This window comes from Macaca fascicularis, chromosome 9, assembly GCF_037993035.2.
Source record: "Macaca fascicularis isolate 582-1 chromosome 9, T2T-MFA8v1.1".
NCBI lineage: Eukaryota > Metazoa > Chordata > Mammalia > Primates > Cercopithecidae > Macaca > Macaca fascicularis.
In genome coordinates, this window is record NC_088383.1 from 86,897,980 (window position 1) to 86,908,420 (window position 10,441).

Consider the following 10,441-nt stretch of genomic DNA (forward strand, 5'->3'; position numbering starts at 1 on the left):
AGAGGAATAGCAGCTTCACCAATGCCAATAAAAATGATTGAAATGACTGCAGATACTTCATAAATAAACTTACTACAGATAACATGAAAAGGGAATGGCCACTCTGAAAGTTCCTTGAGTTGTTTGTTTTAGAAAGAAAGGTGATTTTGACAGAAAGTGGTCAAAATAAATGGGAGAAAAATATTTTATTTCATTGATTGGTTACAAATAGGTATGGAATATTCCCTGGAAGACTTACCTAGGTCACTATCTTTTTATAGTGGAAATATTAGATTGCGTTGAAAGAATCAGTATTATAAATGTGTTCATTGGAGGATACTTTTCTCTTTTTTCCTAGGGAGCGGGAGTGTTCTGGATATGACTGGTAAAAACTGGATATTAATTTCTACTACTCCTCCCAAAAGTCTAGAAGATGAAATTGTGGGAAGACTTCTAAAAATTTTGTTTGTTATCTTTGTTGACTTAATGTCTATTATATATGTTGTGATAACTTCTTAGAAAGCTGACTTCCTTTCCATGTACATTTCAAATTGAATTACAGTGAATAAAAATGTGTATTTTAATATGTTGAGTGACTCACATTTTATGACATTGCCAATTTATTCTAGAAGCCAACAGGACACTGCAATACAAACAACATTGTGTATTGTTTAGTTCTTTATGGTTTATGAAACATTCACATATAGAGAAGTGAATTTTTTTCCCCAAAAACATCTATCCTACTGAGTCATGAAAGTTCTAGATTTTTGGTCAGGCATGGTGGCTTACACCTGTAATCCCAGCACTTTGAGAGGCCCAGCTAGGCAGATCCCTTGAGCGCAGAAGTTCGATACAGGCCTGAGCAACCTGAGGAAACCCCATCTCTACTAAAAATAAAAATTTTAAAAAGTCGACAGGCATGGTGGTGCATGCCTATAGTCCCAGATATTCACACTCCAGATGCTGAGGTGGAAGAATCACCTGAGTCCAGGAAGTCAAGGTTGCAGTGAGCTGTGATCACACCACTGCACTCCAGCCTGGGTGACAGAGTGAGGTCCAGTCTCAAAACAAAAACAAACAAACAAAATCTTCTGGATTTTTTAACATAGTCATTATTTGGTGTATTGACTAAAATTTATACGTGAGATTGTGAGTGAAGCTGATTTTTTAGGATGTGTACTTATGTGACATTTTATATAATTCTATTTTTACCACACCGAGTTTAACATTTCAGGGCCGGGCGCGGTGGCTCAAGCCTGTAATCCCAGCACTTTGGGAGGCCGAGACGGGCGGATCACGAGGTCAGGAGATCGAGACCATCCTGGCTAACATGGTGAAACCCCGTCTCTACTAAAAAATACAAAAAACTAGCCGGGCGAGGTGGCGGGCGCCTGTAGTCGCAGCTACTCAGGAGGCTGAGACAGGAGAATGGCCCGAACCCGGGAGGCGGAGCTTGCAGTGAGCTGAGATCCGGCCACTACACTCCAGCCTGGGCGACAGAGCGAGACTCCGTCTCAAAAAAATAAAATAAAATAAAATAAAAAATAATAACATTTCAGTAGCACAATCTTTACATATGCTGTGCCAATTTTCTTTTTTTTTCTTTTTCTTTTTTTTTTTTTTTTTTTTTTTTTGAGACGGAGTCTTGCTCTGTCACCCAGGCTGGAGTGCAGTGGCCGGATCTCAGCTCACTGCAAGCTCCGCCTCCGGGTTTACGCCATTCTCCTGCCTCAGCCTCCAGAGTAGCTGGGACTACAGGCGCCCGCCACCGCGCCCGGCTAGTTTTTTGTATTTTTAGTAGAGACGGGGTTTCACCGTGTTAGCCAGGATGGAACTGTGCCAATTTTCTTATACACATATTTCATCTGTTTGCAGGTGGATTATTTTTCTTAACCCTGGGCAATTGGATAAGTGAGAAATATTTCTATCAACAAAGACTTAGGAATGAAAATACTTAGAAGAGATTCTTTCAGGAAAACAGAACTTATAAGAAAGGAGAGAAGGCACAGTGTAACCTATGTTGATTTCCTATTTGGGACTAAATGCTCTCTCTATGTCATTTAATGTAAGACTTACAATAATCCTAGGTGGCAGGTGCTTCTTGCCTCCATTTTACAGATGAAGAAACTGAATCTTGGAAGAATTGTGTCAGTTTGAGGCCAACACTAGGAAGTGTCTGGAACCAGATCTGGAGCCTTCACAATCTATAATATGCTGCCTCCATAGGTAAATAATAACTTTATAAGACAAGTGTAGTTACAAACCAATCTGTAGAGCTAAACTCTTTTTCTTACAGTAATTATTCAAGCCCCTCTTGCTGTATTTAATATTGCCTCTACTTTCTTGTTCCATATTTTAAAATTTTTTTATCAAGAAGAAAGAGCAAGTTTACTTTTTTCTTACATCCCACTCGAAAATGTGTTCTCTTTCCCTGTTTTCTGCATGTCCACTTTATCTCACAGTATTAAAATATAACTATTGAACTTCTACTTTTTAAGCTTTTATAAAACAAATGCTCTCTGTCCTTTAGACTTTTTGAGTTTCTTCTTCGTACACACATACTCAACGAAATTCTGATTTCTTCTATGTGATAACTGTTTTCTTTGATGTGGTCCAATCATTAATGCAAGGTTTCATAAGAGAGCTAATTAAGTGTGAAAGGAATCTGGACCTTTGAGACATGTCCTTTAACCAGCTCTTACTTAACCTGTCAGCAGTGTTGTATATTTAACCACAAACCAAATAGAGTCCAACTGAGTGTTAATTGAAAACGGTAGCAGAACGTCCTATTCTTCTACACTATATTATTAGACCCTACGTTTTGGGTATAAGGACCACCTCCTGTTGATGTGATGTGTTTCTCCCCAAACCCGTATATTCATTGGAACCTGTTATCAGGTTACTCCTATTTTCAGGCAGTTGTTTCTTTTCTCTGGGAGCTTCCAGGCAGTAGACAAGGTGATTTGAATCATCTATTCTGAAGCCAGACTGCCTGGGTCATTTCCTATAGTTTGACAACCCTATGTCTCAGCTTCCTTACTTATAAAATGAGAGCCTAGCTCATAGGGTTGTAGAGAAAATGAAATGAGGTAACTGATGCAAAGTGCTTAGTACAGTCCCTGGCATATGCGAAATCCTTAACCTAAGATAGATTGCTGTCATTATTATTCTCAGGTGGGAGCAAAAGTGATGTGGCTTCCTTCAAACTTACACTACCCCTTACACTTAGAATGACCTCACATTAACCCGTCACATTGGCCCAAGGAGGTGATTGTGTTCCACTGGAACCTAGGCATAGTTCTGCTGGAGGTATAGATCTAAACTGGCTGACCTCGCAGGGCATCTTTTGTTTATGTTACTTTGGGAGCTGGAAATTACAACTAGGTATCATAATGTGACTTGAGACAAGGAAAGATACATGATAAACATCTTTTTTCAACAAGTAATAAGAGTCTTAATATGCAAGTGTTGTGGCTTTATAATTGGCAATAGGTCATTCTTTTTCACTCTTCAAAAATATTCATTTGGTTCCTTTTTGCCAGACTGTGCTGGGCAGCCAGGCCAAGTTGTAAACAAAACACAGCTACTGTTCTTATGGAGTTCAGAGCTCGGTGGGGAACATGAATGAATACCCAAATGGTGCAATTACAACTGGGGGAAGTATTGGGAAGGACATGCTTACGGTGTTATGAAGGATAGAGTGAGAGATGATTCAAGGACTACTAGCAGTGGCAACTTCTGGGAGCTTGTTAGGCATCCAGCATCCTAGTCTCCCTGAGACCTACTGAATTCAGAATCCACATTGTAACAAGATCCCCAGTGTTCCATACACATCTTAGGGTTTGAGAAGCCCTGCGAAGCTCATGTGACTAAGTGTTCCTGCCATCTTGTTGCTCTGGCTATTGAGCTATGTGACAATTGGACAAGTTGCTTAATCTCTCTGGGTCTCATACTTCTCCTGCATTAAAATAAAGAGAGACACAAACAAAAAATGGCACAAATACCATATGCTTTGCATATCACATAGAAATATGTGAATGTCGGCCAGGCGCGGTGGCTCACGCCTGTAATCCCAGCACTTTGGGAGGCCGAGGCGGGCGGATCACAAGGTCAGGAGATCGAGACCACGGTGAAACCCCGTCTCTACTAAAAATACAAAAAATTAGCCGGGCACGGTTGTGGGCGCCTGTAGTCCCAGCTACTCGGGAGGCTGAGGCAGGAGAATGGCGTGAACCCGGGAGGCGGAGCTTGCAGTGAGCCGAGATCGCGCCACTGCACTCCAGCCTGGGCGACAGAGCGAGACTCCGTCTCAAAAAAAAAAAAAAAAAAAAAAAAAAAAAGAAATATGTGAATGTCAAATGAACTGGGCTGAAACTGACATGAAAATGATACCGGAAAGGAGTTATGTAAATCCAAGTCATTGTTATAAACATTAGGAAGACAAGAGTAGCTCTTCGAGGTAAGGAATCTGTGACTGCCTTTAGTAGAACTGGAAAAGGATTGTAACAATATCCATGGCAAGTATGTATGTATACAATATGGATTGGGTAACAGAATTTCCTCTGGTAGATTTCTGTGATGTTTCATAGAACTTAATGTCCACCTGTGCTGTTATAATTAACCCTCCAGCTGAAGTGAATGGTGTTTCTTAACTTGCCACTAATAAGAATGGCATACCTGAGCACAGATATCTCTTTGCTGTTAATTTCATAATCTCTTGGTGTTAATTCAAGTAGACTTGCATTCTTCCCAGTGCTATAGTCCCTTGAAGAAATTATTCTGAATTGAGAAGAGAGGCCAGAAAATGCTTTCCAGAACCCCTTTTATTTGTATGTCAGTATCTAGAATTAGAGTGTACTGTGCTGTCTTTTGCATACATTATGAAACAATCTGTACTAACAAGTATATGAGGTATTTCCATTTCATAGATGAGGAAATTCAGGTTCAGAGAAATTAAGTAAAATGCCCAGGTTCATATAGGACATCCTAACTGTGGTGATGCAGCTAGAAAGTGAGAGAACCAAGACCCCCCAACTCAAAACCATCTGCCTCTAGAATCCTGCTGTTAAATGATTAAAACCATTCAGTTATTCTGCCTCATAACAAGTCAGAGAAGTTAATTACCTCACTGCTTCCTCATTTGGAAGACAAGAGGTTTGAACTGTAATAAGGCACCCCAATCCTAAACTCAAGGATTCAGTGAGTGAAAATGCAATCTGTTGCATCTGTCCTAAATGTGTCAGGAGACCATTTGCAAGGTCTCACTTTACAGATAACTGTTTTCTCTTCTCTAAGGTTTCAGTCTGTAATAAAATGGCATATGTATTCTCTAGTCATTAAGCTCTGTTGGGAACAGGCCCTCCCCAAATCTGGCCATAAACTGGCCCCAAAACTGGCCATAAACAAAATCTCTGCAGCACTGTGACATGTTCGTGATGGCCATGATGCCCATGCTGGAAGGTTGTGGGTTTACCGGAATGAGGGCAAGGAACACCTGTCCCACCCAGGGCAGAAAACCGCTTAAAGGCATTCTTAAGCCACAAACAATAGCATGAGCTATCTGTGCCTTAAGGACATGCTCTCGCTGCAGATAACTAGCCAAAGCCTATCCCTTTATTTCCGCACATCCCTTTGTTTCCCATAAGGAATACTTTTAGTTAATCTATAATCTATAGAAACAATGCTTACCACTGGCTTGCTGTCAAAAAATATGTGGGTAAATCTCTGTTCGAGGCTCTCAGCTCTGAAGGCTGTGAGACCCCTGATTTCCCACTCCACACCTCTGTATTTCTGTGTGTGTCTTTAATTCCTCTAGCGCCACTGGGTTAGGGTCTCCCCGACTGAACTGGTCTCGGCAAAGCTCCATTGTTTTGTGTTATTAAATATGAAGTCAGGCCTTGTAAGTCGGAGTCTCAGATCACTGCTCTGTGTTCAGTACCCAAATAAATTAAAGCCGTACCCATAAAAATCATTCTAATGTAACTTTTTAAATAATTAAAAAATCTCAAATACTATTTTAAGCAATTTGTTTTCAAAGAACTCACAAGTGTTAGTATAATTTGGAAACAATTTCCAATTGTTGGGCCTTTATAATAATGCCTCTTGTGTGACCAGCACTCTTCAGTTTATGAAGCATTGAGTGACGCATTAAGGATTGTAGACGGGGTAACATTTGAGTGTCCACTTGAATAAAATGACTTTCAGGAAAAGTAAGCCAGAGAGCCGTTCCAGTAAGAATGAACAATTCCTAAGTCTGTTGCATAACTGGGATGAACTGCCTCTATAGAGATGGTGGGGGGCAGGTTTGAGAGGGGATCTTAAATGTGTGGAGTTTGTATGACCACTTAGAGCCAGGGTGTTGTTCTGGACTGTTCTCTGCGTGACTGTTTACTGATCTTACTGGGAGCTGTCCTGCTCACTGAGCAAACTCAGGGCAAGATGCTATGTAGGCCAGTCTAAGATCAATTATGAGCCCAGACTTATTTATAAACCCACAGGAAAGGCCCCTGAGAGCGCTCTGCCATCTGACCTGAGACTAGGGTAAGGAAGGATTAGTGCTAAGGCACGGGAAGTCCCTTGGTGGCCAACTAGGTTTCCAGTGTGAGCCAAGAGACTTATTTGACCTTTCAGCCAGTAGGCAGCTAGAGATAGAGACTGTTCTCTGGACTCTTGTACAAGGTGCGATCTCGACTATGGAGCTTATCATTTTGGGTGTTGTATATGGAAGTTGATTATAACTTGTACCATGGAGATCATTCACTCAATAAATATTTATCAAGTACCCTCAGCCTACCTGGCAGTGTTGTAGGTACAGGGATGTATTAGAGTACCAGGCAGGTGGGGCCTCTGTTCTTATGGAGCTTGTTTTCAGTGAGGAAGGCAGGCAAGAAGTTGATAAACACATGAGAATTTCATGTGCTGTGGAGAAAATAAAACAGAGGAAAGAAAGAGAGAGCTTAGGTGGAGGAAGAATATTTTCACTAGCAGGAGCTAAGAAAGTTTTCCTGAGAAAGCAACATTGAAGCAGAGACTTGACTGGTGAGGAGCCTGCTAGGTGGAGGCCTGGAGGAAGAGTGAGGGCTCAGATCCCGAGGAAAGCAGATACAAAGGCCCTGGAGTAGGTAGAACTCATTAAAGCATTAGGAAGCTGATATGGTTTGGCTGTGTCTCCACCTAGATCTCACCTTGAATTGTAATAATCCCCATGTGTCAAGGGCAGGGCCAGGTGGAGATAATTGAATCATGGGGTCAGTTTCCCCCATACTGTTCTTGTGATAGTGAATAAGTCGCATGAGATCTGATGGTTTTATGAAGCACACACTCTCTTGCCTGCCACCATGTAAGAAATGACTTTGCTGCTCTTTTGCCTTCCATCATGCTTGTGAGGCCTTCTCAGCCACGTGGAAATGTGAGTCAATTAAACCTCTTTTCTTTATAAATTACCCAGTCTCAGGTATGTCTTTAATAGTATCATGAGAACAGACTTTCACACTGCTAATAAAGATATTACAAAAGCTCACTGTGACTACAGCTTAGTGAGTAAGCGGAGAGCTAATTTTTCAGGATTGATAAAAATCAGCTTCTACAAAATTTCTCTGACATTTATCCTGCAACCTGGATGGTTAGGGAAACCTTCCAATGGCAGAAGATAGAGATTATATATGTATTTTTTGTTTGTTTGTTTGTTTGTTGGTTTGTTTTTTTGAGATGGAGGCTCACTCCGTCACCCAGGCTAGAGTACAATGATGCAATCTTGGCTCATTGCAACCTCTGCCTCCCGGGTTCAAGTGATTCTCCCTGCCTCGGCCTTTCAAGTAGGTGGGATTACAGGCACACATCCCCATGCCCAGCTAATTTTTGTATTTTTAGTGGAGATGGAGTTTCACCATATTGGCCAGGCTGGTCTCGAACTCCTGACCTCTGGTGATCCTCCTGCCTCAGCCTCCCAAAGTGCTGGGATTACAGGTGTGAGCCACTGCACCTGGCCCTATGTATTGTTCTGTGTCCTTTGTGTCAGCATATGTCACAACTTATGTTAAACAGTGAATCCTCTATCTGAAGGTTGCAATTTTTTGTGGTTATTTGAGCCTGATCTTGTCTGACCCCTAACTTGGCACAATATTAAGCAACTCTGTTGCTCTACTAGATTAATTTAAAGGCTGTGCTTTTTTGACATATTTTTAAAAACCACAAGCAGAGCTAAAATTATATCTGCTGTATTTTTGTAACAGCTTTATTGAGATATAATTCATATATCATACAATTCAATTGACATACATGGATGGGTAGAATCAATATTGTAAAAATAACAATACTGCCAAAAGCAATCTACAAATTCAATGTAATTTCCATCAAAATACCACCATCATTCTTCACAGAACTAGAATAAACAATACTAAAATTCATATGAAACCAAAAAAAGAGCCCCCATAGCCAAAGAAAGACTAAGCAAAACGAAAAAATCTGGAGGCATCACATTACCTGATTTCAAATATACTATAACGCCATAGTCACCAAAACAGCATGGTACTGGTATAAAAATAGACACATAGACCAATGGAACAGAATAGAGAACCCAGAAATAAAGCCAAGCACTTAGATCCAACTGATCTTTGACAAAGCAAAGAAAAACATAAAGTGGGGAAAGGACACCCTATTCAACAAATAGTGCTTGACAAGCCACGTGTAGAAGAATGAAACTGGATCTTCATCTCTTACCTTATACAAAAATCAACTCCAGATGGATCAAAGACTTAAATATAAGGCCTGAAGCCATAAAAGTTCTAGAAGATAAGCTAGACATTGGCTTACGCAAAGACTTCATGACCTGTAACCCAAAAGCAAATGTAACAAAAACAAAGATAAATAGATGGGACTTAATTAAACTAAAAAGCTCTGCACAGCAAAAGAAACAATCAGCAGAGCAAACAGACAGCCCACAGAGTGGGAGAAAGTCTTTGCAATCTATACATCTGACAAAGGACCAATATCCAGAATCTATAAGGAACTCAAATAAATTAGCAAGAAAAAACCAAACAATCCTATCAAAAATTGGGCTAAGAATATGAATAGACAATTCTCAAAAGAAGATATACAAATGGCCAACAAACATATGAAAAAATGCTCGACATCGCTAATGATCAGAGAAATGCAAATCAAAACCACAATGAGATACCACCTCGCTCCTGCAAGAATGCCATAATAAAAAAATCAAATCAAATAATAATAGATGTTGGCATGGATGTGGTGAAAAGAGAACACTTTTACACTATGGGTGGGAATGTAAACTAGTACAATCACTATGGAAAACAGTGTGGAGATTCCTTGAAGAACTAAAAGCAGAACTACCATCTGATCTAGCGATTCCACTACTGGGTATCTACCCAGAGGAAAAGAAGTCATTATATGAAAAACATACTTTCACATGCATGTATATAGCAGCACAATTCACAATTGCAAAAATAGGGAACCAGCCAAAATGCCCATCAATCAATGAGTGGATAAAGAAATTGTTTTATTTATATACACACACACACACACACACACACATACACACACACACAGACACACACAAGCCATGGAATACTACTCAGCCATAAAAAGGAATGAAATAATGGCATTTACAACAACCTGGATAGAATTGGAGACCATCATTCTAAGTGAAGTAACTCAGGAATGGAAAACCAAACATCGTATGTTCTCACTCATAAGTGGGAACTAAGCTATGAGCATGCAAAGGCATAAGAATGATACATTGGACTTTGGGGACTGGGAGAAAGGGTAGGGGATGGTGAGGGATAAAAGACTACACATTGGGTACAGTGTCCACTGCTCCAGTGATGGGTGCACTGAAATCTCAGAAACCACCACTAAAGAACTTATTCATGTAAAAATAAAATACAATAAAATAGAAAAAAAAAAAGAATCAGAAAAAAAGTAAGCAAAAAAAAAAAAAAACAACCACACACACACAAGCAGAGCTAAAGTTACATCTGCTGTATTTTTTTTAAGTAACAGCTTTATTGAGATGTAATTCGTATACCATACAATTCACTCGACATACAATTGACATGCAATTTAAAGTGTAAAATTTAATGCTTTTTAGCATATTTACAGAGTTGTGCAATCATCATCACAATCAATTTTAGAAATTTTCATCATCCCAAAAGGAAACCCCATGCTCATTGGTACGTGTTAGGAGCTTCTCCCCATTTTCCCCAAGCAGGTTCCCCTCCCCAGCCCTTGGCAACCAGTAATCTTCTATCTGCCTCTAAATTCACCTAATTCTGCAATGTTCATATAAATGGAATATATAACATGTAGCCTTTCCTATCTGGCTTCTTTCCACTTAGCATTTATAAGTACTTTTGTACTTATAAATTGTGACATTTACAAGTACTTTTTACAGCAGAATAATATTCCATTGTATGGATATACCACATTTTCTTTATTTGTTCATCAG

At 39.9% G+C, this 10,441-nt stretch overlaps 1 protein-coding gene across 5 annotated transcripts in view; it reads left to right on the forward strand.

Moving 5' to 3' along the window:
* Positions 1-563, forward strand: part of MRLN (myoregulin) — a 29,006-nt gene extending 28,443 nt beyond the window's left edge. For all 5 annotated transcript variants that reach the window (XR_012417905.1, XR_012417906.1, XR_012417904.1 and 2 more), the window contains one exon: positions 338-563. Coding sequence is in view for 2 of the 5 variants with exons in the window: in XM_065521069.1 (XP_065377141.1) it covers positions 358-498 (141 nt within the window). In the remaining 3 variants the exon portion in view is untranslated. The remainder of the gene's footprint in view (positions 1-337) is intronic.
* The last annotated feature ends 9,878 nt before the right edge of the window (positions 564-10,441 follow it).